Below are 16,067 nucleotides of genomic sequence, written 5' to 3'. Positions count from 1 at the left end.
GGTTTTTTTCTCTTTTTGCAGAGGTTCAAAGAGCAATTTTGGTTTATTCAGAATATTCAATAAAAAAATTTTTGAGGAAGAAATAGTGTCTCGTGTGTAAAGTGATTATTGTGCGCTTTTTGACCGATTTAAAGTTGTCAGTTTTATGCATAATCCCAAATAAAGTTTCAGTGCTAATGGAACCTTCTCTGTTCATTTATTTGGTTATGATTATTATAACCCATGTCTGTTTAAATGTCTAACATGTACCATAAAATGAGTAACAACCACATTTTTAGTTCATCTGTTTTTTAATATTTGTAAAACATGTAATACATAAGATTGTCTTAGAATTAAGCATCGTTTCCATAGTCTAAAACCATTCAACTAAAATGTCTTAAATTACATTTTTAGAAGAAAATAAAACCTTGGCCAACCAACATGGTAAACAGCTGTTCATACTTCTATGTGACTTCTCTTCAACGATATCCTACAGTGATATGAATGGAGCTCTAAAATCCAGAACCAGTGTGATATGATCAGGCTTGTCATGGAACCTCAAGAAGGAGATTGTTGATTCAAAAAAAAAATCAATAAGTGACTGACTCTGTTAGAAATCATACAATGGGCCATGTTTGGATCTTCCAACTGTACAATAATCCAAACACAAACCTCAAAAACAACACAAAAATGGGTCACTGAGCACAAAACCAAGCTTCTGCTGGCCATTCCAGTCCTCTGACCTGAACCCTATAGAAAATGAGTGGTGAACTGAAGAGAAGAAGCACTAACATGGACCTGAGAATCTAAAGGGTCTGGAGTGATTCTGGATGAAGGAATGGTCTCTGATCTCTTGTCAGGTGTCTCTAACCTCATCAGGCATTATAGGAGAACATTTAGAGCTGTTAAACTGGCAAATGGAGGTTTCAAAAAGTATTGAATAAAAGGGTGCCGTTAATTGTGGCCAATGTGTATTAGAGAAAAACATTTATTTCATAATGATATTTCCCCCCATTTTAAATTCTTATTATCCAATGAAAGGTTAGATTTTTGTGAATTTTTAAAATAAAATATCAAAAGGATTAACAATGCAGATTAATTTTCACAGCCTTCTTTGATCATATTTCCCAAAGGTGCCTATATTTTTGGCCATGACTGTATGTATTAGGTGTGTTGTGGCCAAAACCTGATGATTACAGCAATAATTCAAGGATTTATGTTTGTGCTACCATGGAAAAAATGTTTATCCTGTGGTTAAATATATTAAGTGAAATGATTGTAATATATCAGAAAAAGCCTTTGGATAAGGTTGAATAACCCTTATACAACAGAAAACAGAAAAAAGTGGCATTGCCTGAATTCCTATAGATAGATATATAGACAGATAATATTTGTCTTCATGAATTCAAATATGCTCACAAAATCTTTTGACACTTCAAAAACATTTTCATTGAAACTTTTGTACTTGCATGAATGGTATATATAGATAATAATATATAGACTTAAAAACTGAAAATGTTGATGTAAAAAAAATATGGCCAAACTGCATTTATTGCCAATTTTTAAAAAAATAAACAATTGATGGAATTCATGTCATACTAAAGGCTAAATATATTGGTCTAAAGCAGAGATGCCCAAACTAAAATTGGCCCATGATGACCTCCGATTTAGCCCACCATATCATATAACACCAACAAAAAAAAGGAAAGACAAATGCCATTAAAGAATATTTTCAATTTTATTTATAGTTTTGTTTTGCATTATTTATTATTATTGTATTTAAATGTAGAGAGTATATATATATATATTTTTTTAATATAATATATTTGGACATAATGCAACATTTACTTTTCGACCCACGGACCTCAAACAAGTTTGATTTTTGGCCCTTCTTAGTTAAACATTTAGGCCCCTCAGATCTAAAGAAACTTAAAGAACACATTTATGTTGCTCACATGAAAAAAATTTAATATTGAAATGTAAAAATATAATAAAATATATATACATCTGCATCATTAAAACAAAAGGCAGAAATTTAAAGATAAAAACTCCAGACATTAATTCTCTCCTGTTTTGTGAGATTCATTTCCAGAAGCGATAGAATCCCAACGCAATTGCCAAGCAGGTGAAGATGCATGCTGTGAAACAAAATAATAAAAACACAGATGATTCAATTAACGTTCTTAGTGCCCATAAAATGAAATTGCATCAACAAACTGAAGAGTCACTAACAAAGCACTTAATTCATTCATCTTTGTCTGTTATCAAATTCAATGTCTTATCTGAAGGACTTCCAAACAAGTCACTGCTAATCAGACATATGTAGAGATACAGTAGCTGTCAACTGTTTGAAAAGCATCTTGAGAACATACCTGCAAGATATCTAATTGTCTCTAGCTTAAGTGATTCCAGGAGGGTTTTCAAAGAGGCAACTTGTATGTCTATTTTCTTTGAGGTTTCTACGGCTTCACCTTCTATATCTGCATTCTGAAAAAAAAGAACTTGACTGTAATAATGTTATATTTTTATATGAATTATGATAATAAAATCATTATGTAATTACACCAAATAGAAAAGCTTTTTTGTAATCATAATTCAAATGATTGTGTTGCTGTTAAAACATGCTGTGATCACAACTATTTGTAAACCTTACCATTTTTTGGAACTCTGTTCTAACTTCCATAAGTTTCTTCTCTTGTTCTGTAAACTGGAATAAAAAAAAAAAAAAAATATATATATATATATATAATACAAACTTGCACAAAATGTTAACGAGTAATGTACACATACCATGTCTGTAACTCTACTTCGCTCCAAATTAATGTCTAACTTTGCATCTGCTCTGATTTTTTGGCTTTCTTCCTTCAATGTAAACATAAAAAGATAAAGAAAGTGCATGTTAAACAGAAACAATAGTACCGTGCAAAATAATTTTTCAAATTCACACAAAAGTTCACACAAAAGACTACTCACCAGCAGTCTGTTCTTTATTTGCTCCAGCTCTGTTTTCATTTTCTGCATGTGAAATAATTGAGAAGGTAAAGAACTGAATAAAACGGTCTATGACACATTTCAATGTGTTAAATTAGTATTAATACTTTGTGGACAAACAGGTTTTTACTTTATTTGGTGTGTTCTGATTGTAGAGCCAAAAACAAAGGATGAAATACAGGTTTAAACTTTATTCTTACTGCATTTTCGGAGCGTAAATTGGCAAATTCACTCTTCTCCAGGATAACCATGTCTTTCCTGATAGCATCTAGGTGAGCCATGATTTGTTGTAGAGCTATTTCCTAGACCAGATGAAGAAACCATGTCATTCAATAGGGTTTATTATTAGTCATTTCTACTGACAGCAGTTTTGTTGGCTGTATACCTGATGGGCTCCAGTGACCATGTCTCTGTATACAATGTCCATATTGGCTGTAGTAAGGGTCACCAGTGCTGTGACAATCACGTCTGCCTGTCTCTTGTCAAAGCCTGGATTACATATGCAGAAAAAAAATGCTTAATTTTTGGCAAGACCTAAACAAGCATTTAGTAAATTTAAAATGTCTATATTAAGCTTCCATTTGTGTCTCGAAATCTTAAATATAAGACAATAAATTAAATAAAAACTACAACAAAGGGTAAAATTGTCATTCGTTTTAACAAATAAATATTAAAATGGCCATACTTATTAGAAACCTATATACAAAGTACTTATCACACAGTTCTAGTAGCCTAAAACCTAGTAAACATACCGCTGGATTCCAGCTCTTTCACGAGCGCATGGGAGTCAAACGTGAGCTTCCTCTGCTCCAGAGGCGTCAACTCCACTTTTCTCACATCATATGTCTTAACAGCAGCCGTTTTACGGAAACCTAAAAGAAAAATACGTCTGTAAACCCTTGAAATGTGCAGCTGCACTGTATCGTCGAACAACACTTACCTCTCTGATGACACATTGGTTGGATGTTGAGTTGATGCCGTTTTAACAGCGAGGAGAACTGGTATTGTCTCCGTATAAACATTCCCCAGCATGACATTGTTATATAGAAAGTTATATGGCTAAACTAAACAAATATATGATTATTTATGTGGGAAATAATTGTCATGCGCATTTAGCTTCTATACTTTTTGTAAACTGCTCAACAACAGCCAAGACGAACTCTTGTGTCTGCCCTTCCTCTGTCTGTCTGTCTTTCCAGGACAGAACAACACACCTTTCAGGGTCAAATCGATTAGCACTGTCTTAAAAACTCTTGAGATCTCTGTTCGGTTACTATATGTGGTTTCCTGTTTTGGTACACTTTAGAAGACGTTTCGATAGATTGTGAAGAAGGTGGAGTTTTTTTCTTTTTTTTCTTTTTGATGGTAGAAATAGAATAAGCAACTAGAAAGGCAGTTAGCATGAAACAAGTGGGGCTTAGTAGCCCGGATGTTGTCCGAATTTGTCAGGTACGATGGTTCTGAAGAATATTTTTCAACTTTTAATTATTCACTGTGTATTTTAAATAAACACATTTCTATTAAAGTTAATTATTGCGATAATTTAAGTGTAAATTAATTATGATCCATTCCAGAGCGCTACTGAAGAGTCACGTGATATATGTTACTTACTTCAGCGCTTTTGTATGCTTGACCAATCACAGTCGTGTGTGATCCCTGTATGAGCATTCAAAACATCAATTTATATGGATTTCTGGTGCGGATTTCTTATTGTATATTAGCATCCAACCTTTTAATTTTCAAATTTCAAAAATTATGCATTTTAGTGTACAAACAGGATATCTCATGCGACATACAAAACAACGTCCTGACATTTGTCTGTAAGGAGCATTCGACTCTCTGAGCCGCCACGCGCCCCCTGCAGGAGAACTGCTTTATGTCAGCAACATTGCGCCACCCAAAGGTTGTAATTCGGCTTTTAGAAATAAAGTTTTCTTTTTATTAGGAAACTGTCATGTTAGGAGATTGTAGGTAGAGTGCCAATGGTCCATTTCAGATATAGATGGCGGTAATGCACGTATAAGTCTGCGATTCGCCGTAAAGATAGAAATTGAAGAAGAAACTGTCATGGCTGCGCCCATGACTAACGATCAGAGCTGTTTTTTTGCTCTGGCTCTCGGAGTTTCATTTCTCAAATGTCTTTTGATAAATGCCTAGTAAGTGAATTTATCTCGCATAATATACTTTTTCTCTCATGTGATCACATTAAAACGGAAAACCCATTGCTATGTTAGAACAGTGACCAAATGCTCGAGACTCATTCATTCTGTCTTCCTTTTACGAAGAGGAAATAAATGTAATGCCAAGCTATTTAATATTTATTGTATTTCAGCCATTCCACGGACTTTGAAGTGCATAGGAACTGGCTTGCCCTGACTCACAGTCTGCCAGTATCACAGTGGTATTATGAGGTAGTCATATGGATTACATACAGTTTTCAAACAATTACATACACAGGGTTTAATTTTGTGGTTTATTTTTTTATATATTTTCAGGCTACGTCTGAGTGGACTCTGGATTATCCTCCTCTGTTTGCTTGGTTTGAATATGGACTTTCTCATATTGCCCAGTTTTTTGATAAGGAGATGCTGGTTGTTCAGAACCTGAATTATGCAAGTCCAGCCACAATCCTGTTCCAAAGACTGTCAGTCATTGTGTCTGATGTGGTCTTCTTTTATGCGGTTAAAGAGTATGTAGCTTCTACATGCCACAATTTGATCCCAAAGTAGTTTTTGTGCCTTTTGTCTTTCTTCAAAAAATATCTTTCAAACCTAAACAGACAATGTTGAAGGCTTGCTTATGTTGAATCTGAGATGAAGAACATTTGTACTATTCTAGATGCTGCAAATGTTTGAGAGAAGACAAAGGAAAGGACCTTCTGGGAAAGCCATGTTTTATCCTGACAGTGTTGTTGCTGTGGAACTTTGGCCTTCTAATTGTTGATCGTATCCTTGGAGATCTGGCATGCTAATAAGTCATGCATGCCCTGATGTGGCTCAGACATTCATTTCCCTTACCTGAAATTAATTTCGCTTGACTGAATTCCTGCAGATATTCATTTCCAGTATAATGGATTCCTGTTTGGAGTTCTTCTTTTATCAATAGCAAGACATTTTCAGGTATTAGCTATAATTTCTGTTATTTAGGGAGGTTCATGATTAATACATAACTAAGACATGACTAATAATCTAAAATTTGAAATAAAGTTGTATTATACACGTTTTTAAATAAAATTTCATTATATTTTGTCTTATTTGACTTTTACTTTCTGCAAAGTTTTTTGGATTATGAGTTTTTATCTTGAAAATGATTTTGCGTTAACAGAATAGACACTTTGAGGGGGCCTTGCTGTTTTCAGTACTTTTAAACTTGAAGCATATATATTTATACATCGCACCTGCATACGGTATCTACCTGCTGAGATGTTTTTGTTTCACCCAGAGCAATGCAGGTAATAAAATCGTTATCATATATTTATATATGTATGTGTGTGTGTGTGTGTGTGTGTGCACAAAGACTGTTTGTGTAAAGTGATATATAAAAATCTTGTTTTTCAGATGGATCTTTGCAGTGGAGAAGTTTCAGTGTTGTGCGGCTTGTAACACTAGGAACTATTGTCTTGTCTACTTTCGCAGTGTCATTTGGACCCTTTATAGCACTGGTTTGTTATCAGTTTATGAACAAAGCTCTTCATATAATCACATACTGTTCAACAGAGGTTCATTGATAAATTGTATTAATTTTTATTCATCAAGGGTCAGCTTCCACAAGTCCTGTCACGACTTTTCCCTTTCAAGCGTGGTCTGTGTCATGCGTACTGGGCACCAAACATCTGGGCACTTTACAATATAGCAGACAAAGCTTTTTCCATCCTGGGTATGTTCAATAACTCAAACAGTTGTGTTGTATTGCTATAGGTTAAATAGAAAAAAAAAATAGAATCATTTGATTGTATGTTCATATAATGAGCGTTGTCACATAATGATGTCACTGTATAAATTAATTTTATCCTGATCATTGCTAATTCATGTATTTAGGTGTGAAATTCAAACTGCTTGATATAAACAAACTTTCCAAGGCCTCAATGACTGGTGGTCTGGTTCAGGAGTTTCAGCACTCTGTGCTTCCTTCAGTCTCTCCTGTAGCAACCCTTGTTTGTACGTTACTGTCAATATTGGTGAGTTCTGAATATTCAAATAGATGGCCTTGATTTCATTCACTGATATGATATGAATAATGATGAATACAAAAGAGAAAATTGATTTCTAGATTTTCCAAGCTCTGATGCATATACCATTTTTGTCACTTTGACTCTTGCAGCCTGCACTTTTCAGGATATGGCACCGACCTAATGGAGCGAGAGGATTCTTGCGCTGCCTTGTCATTTGTGCCCTTGGATCCTTTATGTTTGGTTGGCATGTGCATGAGAAAGCCATTCTGATGGCCATTCTTCCTTTAAGGTGTTAATCTGATTGCATTCTTACATAAGCACGTCCTGCCAGCCGCCTACTAAAAATGCTCTCTTGTTTTTCAGTTTGCTCGCTGTGGAGAGTAGAGAGGATGCCAGGATTTTTGTAATCCTCAGTATAACCGGTCATTATTCCCTATTTCCACTCCTCTTCACAACTCAAGGTACGTGTCGTCATAACATCTCACGACAAGGGTTTTGCATCATCACTGATTGTAATTCTTAAACATTTCAATTCTTAATTCCAGAGTTGCCCATCAAAATATTTCTCATGTTGCTTTTTACAATCTTCAGTCTCACTTCTCTAAAAACGCTGTTCAGGTAAGTACATTAAAATGGGATTATTGGGCCGTTATTGCCTTTATGTTTGAGCAAAGTATTGGTAATGTGATTCTTCATTTGTTTTTTCAGGAAGGGCGGTGCTTTGTTGAACCCACTAGAAGCGATGTATCTCTTGGGCCTGATTCCTCTTGAGCTGATCTGTGAGCTTGTTTACCCGCTGACAGTCTGGCAGAAGACATTTCCCTTCCTCCCTCTCATGCTCACCTCCGTTTACTGCGCGCTGGGAGTGACACATGCCTTCATCAGACTATACATTTCACTGTTGACATGCTCAGACACCACTAAAAAGATTAAAAAGCAGTGAATCATGTGATTCAGATGCTGGAGGCTTAGTTGGACAAAACATTTTCATTGGACCAAAATGAATGATTTGTAGCTGACATTTAGGGATTTGTTTGGGGATAGTTTGTGGGATATGAGTATCTTGGTTCTCAGTTGTTTATTTCTTTAAACGATATAATGTAGCGTATGGATACAAATGTTTATTTTTTAAGGTGTTTTTAATAAATGTATTTGCTTACTAAAACTGCCTATGGCCTGCAGTGTTGTTATTATCAACAAACTATTCAAACTTGTTTGAAATAAAGCTGAAATAAATGAAATACAAATATTAGACTGAAAAACATAAAAATAAAGAAATGTTGCTGAAATAAATGTAAGTACTACAATTACTAAAAATGAAATAAAAATAAAGCTAAATAGAAACACTACAAAAGGTAATAAAAATTAAGCACATACCAAAACTAATTGGCAATAAAATAAAAAAATTGAAAATACGTATAAAAAAAAAAAAGCTCATTTAAAATAAATACAAATAAAACTAAAATGACCTGCTTTTAAACATTGGTTTGTTTAAACCATTTTATTAATAAGGCAACATAAATATTCCATACCAGTTGACACATAACCTGATTCTAAGTACGGTAAAATGATACCTTATTGTTTGTCCTGTAATATTTCTAGAGTGAAAAACATCAAATACAGAGATTCATCACTGGAGGCAAGTATGCAGTACAGGGTATGAAAACGATAATCTCAAAGCTTCATATCGAGCATTTGTGGCTTCCATTAAAAACTATTAAGAAATCAAAAAGTTCACACTAGTCTTCTTGTGAAGGTGCCAACTCAACGTTATAAAAACAGTCATGGAAGTCACATCATGCTGAAGAAATCCCATCTTACTGCCTCAGTTCCGGGGCCTCATTTATAACACAAAATCCACGCCAACGTTCAGATTTATAAAATCAATCATTGATGTGGAAAAGTGCTTTGTGTCACTTAAGGTTCTAAGAAGGTGTATGCACTTTTTTTGTGTGTGTATGTTTGTTCACACGTACACATATCTGAGGAATGATCAAATGTAGAACGGTTTCTGTGCAACATTTTATAAACAAGGCCCCCGGTCTCTGGTGTGCATCCAACTGAACAATGTCTCACTAATGTTTATCCACTGTATGCTATGGTTACACAATTTTAATTTAGTGCTAAAGTATCAAGCCTGAGTCTAGACAGACATATTGTAACTGTCTGCATATTAGTGATGCTGTTAAAATATTTCCGAGAGTAAAAGCACTTTTAGAGTCCCTTTGTGATTTGCCTGTGTTTTTCAATGCAAGGCTTATCCAAAGGACTCGAGACTGGTAAAACACAAACACATGCAGATCTCTAAACAGCAACATTACAGAAATATACATTTAAATATGTGCATAACAAATTCAGAATTTTGGGGTCAGTAAGAGTTTTTTAATGTTGTTGTTTTTACGCTCACTAAGGCTGCATTTATTTTATAAAAAATTAATTAAAAACAGTAATATTGTGAACTAATTTATAGTAACAGTTTTCTGTTTAATGCATTTTAAAGTATAATTTATTCCTGTGATGCAAAGCTGAATTTTCAGCATTAATCCAGTCTTCAGTGTCACATGATCCTTCAGAAATCATTCTGATATGCTGATTTGATACTTTTCTTATTATTATCAATATTGAAAACTGCTGTGTTGCTTCATTTTTTGTGTGTGTGGAAACTGTGATACTTTTTTCAGGATGTTTTGATTAATAGAATAACATCATTTTTTAGTAGAAATCTTTGGTAGCATTATAAATGTTTTTACTGTCACATTTGATCAGGGTAATGAGTCCTTACTGAATAAAATATTTTTTTTCCCCTCCAAAATAAAATATAAAATAAAAGAAAATTCTTACTGAACCTTTGAATGGTAGTATATACAAGTCTGAAATATGCAGTTAATACTTTTGAATACTTTTAGTTTTACTGTTTTGACAGCTAAGTTTAGATCAGCTAAAAAGACATACGGAAATGCATTTAATGAATTTCTTGTGCGCCTACTGCATCAGCTAACTTTATCAGGTAAATTTGATACTTTCCTTGGATAAAGTTCTTTATTTGTGATGTTTTATCAGTGGTTCTCAACTGGTGGGTATCAAATGAGAAATGGGTCTTGGGTCTGTTCTGATGGGTCATGGACAGCAAAATAAACGGGCACAACTTCCCACATGGTTAATAACGTCAAAGATGTTGAGGTCAACCATTTGTGGCCAAATATTGTGTTTATGGATTTACCAAATTGTTACATTTCCAATTTAGCCTGGTCATGTTGAGCCTATTCTGTTCATTGTAATATACAACATTCTATAGAAATATTTCATTTACAGGTTCATTTTGTACAATAAACAATTTCTATGCTGGGTTGCCATTTGATGTCCAATGTAAAACAGTTGAGAACCACTGCTCTATATACATTAATTTCACAGTTTTAAGGGCAATTCAGGCCACGTCGGCAATGGACTGTCTCAGAGTTCACTCTCTGAGCAATATAGCGATGCCATAAACAGTTCATGGATTATATGATGTGCTCACCCAATGAAAGTCACTAGACATGCACTCAGTGTTCTCCACTGAGCCTTTCCTTAAAAAGCCCCACGTTGCTCACTCCTAAGCCTTGCCAGCAGTTCATTAGTCTCCTGAATCCCTTATAGCATTAGAAGATCAATGTTCAGCTGAGGACAGCTCAGATGCAAGGCTTGGTATCACCACTGGGGTCAGACAGCACCTTGCTTGGGCAAAAGTCTAAGTTCCCCCGAGAATTTTTTGTTGAGGAAATCACACAGGTGTGGTGTGAAGCTGCATCTGTTCCTCAAGAGTGGGAATACCAAACTCTGAATTCATTTGGTTTTCAGATGGGTAATTTTCTGGAAGATGGAGTTTATCCAGCCTAACTCGCATTGATTGAGAGTTAGGCTGGTTTCTGTCGCCCTTCAACAATAATGACCAGGACTGGAGTGAGGTCCATCAGTTTCTTCAGCATATCCATAATGTCAGGATGATCTTTGGCTCCTACAATGAACTCCTCCAGCGTCAGTTCACCTGAAGGTTTAAATAAAGAGAGATGTAGAATATATAAATGCATAATGATGAGGATTATCATAAGTCAGCTGGTTCTCACCTTCTCCGTTAACATCAATCTTTTCAAATATAAGAGCCACTATTTCCTCTGGCACAATTTCGCGATTTCTTGTGATGTCTTGTATAGCCTGTTGTAGAACAAAAGAGCATATAATTTCAGAACTTGTTTAAATAGAAACATTGATGAAAATCTATTACAATTTCCCAGCCCTAGAACTGCAGCATTATTGTATGGAGGAGTCAGGCAGCCACCTGAGGTCATCTGAACATGACCCGCAACACTATTTCCACTCTAAGAAGTGTTAGACTCAGAAACCTCAGTACAGAAACAGCACAAGGAAGACAGTTCTCTAACTGGATTAAATCAGATCATCTACAAGTTAAGCAGACTGATCCAGTGTCCATGTTAACCTGACCTGACCTGCAGTCAGGTTTTATTTTTGGTTCGTTCACAAAGACCTGATGTGGGAGAAAGTATAAATGTAGATAATTCAGTGATTAACCTAAGCAGAGGTTAACATGACGACATCAGTTGCGTCCCATATTTTGTGCTTATGCACTATTCTGTTACGTTTTGTCGTATAAATGGTGCGAGTAGTGTTCACACTGAAAATTCCAAAAAGAATAAGTGCACTTTAAATACCTGAATGATGCACTTAAATAACCAAAAAACAAGTGTGGAATTTTGTTGCGAAGGGGAATGAAGAATGGTTGAGTACATAGTGTATAAGTGCAGAGTGTATACTGCATCATTTGGGACAAAAAAAAAAAAAAAACTTAAAATGTTCACTTACAGTAAATATTGTTTCCAGTTCATCCTTGTCAATTTTTCCATTGCCATCCTGGTCAAAAAGTTTAAAGTACCATTTGAGTTTCTGGTTGATTTCCCCCTTGAGCATTAAGCTGATAGCAGCAATATATTCCACAAAATCTATGTATCCATCCTAAAGAAAAGAGAGAGAGAGAGAAGAGAGGGACAGTTCATATTACAAGATTTTTGTTAGGCTGTTTTAATATGAACAATCCAAGAGATCCAGGAAAGATCATTATATTAGCTTGTTTTTTTTACCTTAATCAATGTAAGCTTTTTAACGTTGTTACATTGTAAGCTTTTCTCCTCTAAGCTGAACAGACTACAGTGAGATCTCTATGTTGTACTTGACTCAACATATCAGTAAACCAATCAAGTGAGCTTGGAAGAGTTACACAAAAAAATGTAACCTCCATATTTCTTATTAGACATATATCATATTGCCTGCTGTCGACACAGTCCCCATATAGCAAAATATAAAAATTAAACCAAATGGCCAAAAACCTTAACTAGAATAAATGTTAAAATACATTTAGTTGCTAATATATGTATCCTCATATATGTTTGCCAATTTTTAGCTATATTATTTTAATATATTTATACTGTCTAAATGATACTTTAAAAATAAAATTTTGCACTGACCCAAAATACATTTTAAGACTGGATTGGAAGTATTTTCTCAGCTGTTTTATAATGTATTTATTTTACTATACATTTGACATTGTACTATATATTTATTAATTTACTATCAGCATATATTTGCCATATATTATGAGTTTTTTTTTTTTTTTTTGCCGAGTGGGTCATAAAAATAGGAACACTGTAAAAAATGACCGTGATTTTAACGGTAAAAAAAACTGTGAAAAAGCTACAGTAAAAACCTGTTAAATGGTTAACGGTAAGTTCCCCTAATATATACGGTGAAAAACTGTAATAGTCATTTCAGACAATTTTACTGTGAAATACCGCTTTTGGAAGTGAAAAAGAATGTAAAATTTACAGGGAAAAACCGTAAATTGACGTTCCCAGAATTCCCTGCATTGCATTTCAAATTTTGTTCGAATTTGATGTTTTTTCTTATCAGTTATGTTTATTAGGGTTGTATGTTACATCTAATGTTTTAAATTAATTTTTATTGCGTATTTCAGTTTAATGAGTCTCACCATGATGGTGTTTAATGCTTGAGTGAATGACACTGTGCACCTTTTATATATGTTATTATTTAAAAACAGCTTGTGATGGGCTTTGGTTCATCATGTGACTTTCTCATCACCTTCTGCATTTGGTGGTTATCAGTGTAATACAAAGGTACAAAACAGATTTCAGTACTTCAATAGGTTGGTATATTAACATTATATCAGTTAATGAAATTACGGTATTTAACTGTAAATTTAAGTTAAAACTGTAAAACCTAAAATGTTGCTACCGTATATTTTACGGTAGAATTCCGGCAACCACAGCTGCCGGTTTTTTACCGTAAATTTTACGGAATTTTTTTTATAGTGTATATTTAAACTGTACATTACTTAAATATACATGTAAATATTAATATTGTGCAGTTTTATCCAAAGTAACTCAGAAATGCCTCTTCCGAGTAATACCTGCGTAAATTAGAAATTTGCTTGTTTTACCAATCTGATCTCTGATGCACAAGTTTATTTGAAACATCAATTTAAGATCAAACATAGCTATGTAACAGGTCTGTGAAAGATGATTTGCAAGATTGCAGAATTGATTGATATTACATGCAAATGTAACCAAGATAAATCACTTTAAGAATGAATCCTCACCCCATCCATGTCGAAAGTGAAGAACACTTGGTCCACATAACTGTTAGCATCCTCATTCATGCCCTGCAGTCCCAGGATGGACTTGAGTTCAAAAAGTGTGATCAGGCCTGATGGAGACTCCCGCATGAACTTGTTGTACCAGTGGTGCATGTCCTCAGCGAGGATGTCGTCCAGACTTGCGTGTGTGTTCCCCATGACTGTGCCTTGCAGCCCTCGCTGGTCCAGGTGGTTGCAGGCCTGTGAGCTTTGATGGCGAGGTGCAGACTAGCCTCCAGTATACTGAATGCCTGAAACTATTAGATCCAGGTACCCATAAAAAGAGGTGGCACCTTAAAATAACTACTGCTAATGGGATAATGGCAAGGCCTGACCGTTAAAGAGTAACTGGCACAGAGTAGAGAATGCTTATATAACAGCGTTCAGCCACCAGATGAACTGTTTGTGCGGTCATTGTAGTGCAGAGTGCATCAGAGGCCACCTCTCACTGCATGCTTTATTACAGGCCTGGGAGGTCCAACAATTATAGTTATCCATCCATCTCTCAATGCAGACTTTAAATAACTCTCATTTTTGAATGTATTGTATATAATGTATATAATTATATTACATTTCAAAAGTGCTATTAAATGATTTTTATGAATTATTATTAAATATATATTTTTAATTGAGATCATATTAAAAAAATATATATATCGATAAAAAATGTCAAACTTAACTGATATAGGAGAAATGTATTGTGTCCCTAAATTTATGTGATCAATGATTCCATGTAGATCATGCAGAATCAACCTAACATTTTATACTTTATAAAACTATATTATTGTAGGATTTATTGTTTTGCATAATTCATGCATAAATTCAATTGAAAAAATAATTTATGCAAATAAAATGTTTTGCATAACCAGCTAAACATTTTTACAAAAACAGCAAAATCCAAACTAAAAAGGTTCCATATCTTTACAAAAATCAGATGCAAATTGTGTAGTTCCATTTAAAAAAAAAAAAAAAAACTAAATTGTTTAGTGATCATAGCAAATGTACAATCACTATACTGTTGCAGGTGAGAAACTTGCTGTTCACTTTCATTTTCTGAATTAAATAGAAATGAAGAGTGAGAAAGCATTATTATTATTATTATTTTTTGCAGTTTATGGGTAATGGAGTTGTCACATAACACTTAAATGCACATGCTATTGGTGATATGACCTGATGATCTCCCAGCCTCGTTTTGTCCACATGCCAGTCCGATCACTGACTTTTCTCACTTGAAAGTGGTGACGAGGCAGATCTGTGCTCTTTGTTAGGGTCTTAATGTAGTTTGTATCCACTGCAGTAAATGGGATTAAGTGACTGTAGTCATTAGCTCAAACGTTCATTGTGAGCATGAGCCTGAACCTCTCAACTCATTACTTTCCTGCCATTTCTAAAGGTCTACAAGTAAATTTAGATAAGTTTCCTATGCTGGGATTAGCAGAAACGTCACGTGAAGGAATAAAACAAATGAACACATTAATGATCAAAGTGCAACACATGCAAACATACTTACATAATTATATAAAAACAGTGAAATGTGATTAGCTTGTGTGCTGTGCATTTTATAAATAGTATCAACTGCAATAAAAGTATAATTATTTGTAAAACATATATTGTCCGATCAGAACAGTAGTAAAGTGAACAGGCTGCAATTCCACCCAATAGTCACGTCTGTGAAAATCATTTTTTCCTCATCAATTTTATATTGTTTATTTTTACATCACACTTTCCCGTGACAATATTAGCAATCAGGACAAACCAAAAAGTCTGCTAGTATTTCAGTAAAAGCCAGATTAGGAAACATGAGTTGATCCACAGTAATCCTTCCTCCCTTGACCTTGAATATCTGATTCCAATCTTTAATTAATCTCATTGCCATTACTGGAACTTATAAAAGCAGCGTGATATTTGGGTCTACGACATATACTAATCTGTAGTAGTGTTCAGTGTGAATATTAAAACAGAAAACATGCTTAATGAGTGAGATTGAGCTCTATTTAAATGATAATCTGTGCCTCACTAGAGCTTCCATGAGGTCAGCACAGATCCAGAGATGAGAACAGGCCTAACACTGAAAATCTGTCAGTGCCCTGATTACAAGCTTTTATAAGAGAAATAAGACGTTTCTGGTACTTTTGCATGTTTTTAGCTAATATTGTGTCTAGAGGCCAGAATAGGACCAGCCAAGGTCATGATCTTAATGATCCTTACATATACTATGATATTTTT

The 16,067-nt window shown here is 34.5% G+C and overlaps 3 protein-coding genes across 3 annotated transcripts; 1 reads left to right on the top strand and 2 right to left on the bottom strand.

Moving 5' to 3' along the window:
- Nucleotides 1-1,708: 1,708 nt before the first annotated feature.
- ccdc90b (coiled-coil domain containing 90B) lies at nt 1,709-4,368 on the bottom strand. Its single transcript, XM_058759332.1, has 9 exons — nt 3,911-4,368; nt 3,723-3,842; nt 3,356-3,459; nt 3,171-3,272; nt 2,953-2,994; nt 2,770-2,841; nt 2,633-2,686; nt 2,352-2,466; nt 1,709-2,117 (listed from the first exon to the last, which is right to left on the bottom strand). The coding sequence occupies exons 1-9, from the start codon at nt 4,005-4,007 to the stop codon at nt 2,062-2,064; spliced, it is 762 nt and encodes a 253-aa protein (XP_058615315.1). The 5' UTR covers nt 4,008-4,368; the 3' UTR covers nt 1,709-2,061.
- Nucleotides 4,369-4,965: 597 nt separating this feature from the next.
- On the top strand, nt 4,966-8,309 carry alg8 (ALG8 alpha-1,3-glucosyltransferase). Its single transcript, XM_058759331.1, has 13 exons — nt 4,966-5,126; nt 5,303-5,381; nt 5,466-5,659; nt 5,809-5,915; nt 6,022-6,089; nt 6,295-6,421; nt 6,528-6,631; nt 6,726-6,846; nt 7,008-7,147; nt 7,291-7,430; nt 7,505-7,602; nt 7,687-7,759; nt 7,850-8,309. Exons 1-13 carry the CDS (start codon nt 5,038-5,040, stop codon nt 8,082-8,084), a joined length of 1,575 nt encoding a protein of 524 aa, XP_058615314.1. The 5' UTR covers nt 4,966-5,037; the 3' UTR covers nt 8,085-8,309.
- Nucleotides 8,310-8,553: 244 nt separating this feature from the next.
- guca1d (guanylate cyclase activator 1d) lies at nt 8,554-15,939 on the bottom strand. The gene is made up of 4 exons (XM_058758121.1): nt 13,806-15,939; nt 11,999-12,148; nt 11,245-11,332; nt 8,554-11,165 (listed from the first exon to the last, which is right to left on the bottom strand). The coding sequence occupies exons 1-4, from the start codon at nt 13,998-14,000 to the stop codon at nt 11,035-11,037; spliced, it is 564 nt and encodes a 187-aa protein (XP_058614104.1). The 5' UTR covers nt 14,001-15,939; the 3' UTR covers nt 8,554-11,034.
- Nucleotides 15,940-16,067: the final 128 nt, after the last annotated feature.

Source organism: Onychostoma macrolepis, chromosome 21, assembly GCF_012432095.1.
Source record: "Onychostoma macrolepis isolate SWU-2019 chromosome 21, ASM1243209v1, whole genome shotgun sequence".
Classification (NCBI taxonomy): Eukaryota; Metazoa; Chordata; class Actinopteri; order Cypriniformes; family Cyprinidae; genus Onychostoma; species Onychostoma macrolepis.
The sequence above is the reverse complement of the archived record's forward strand: the minus strand, read 5'-3'. Positions and strand labels throughout refer to the sequence as shown.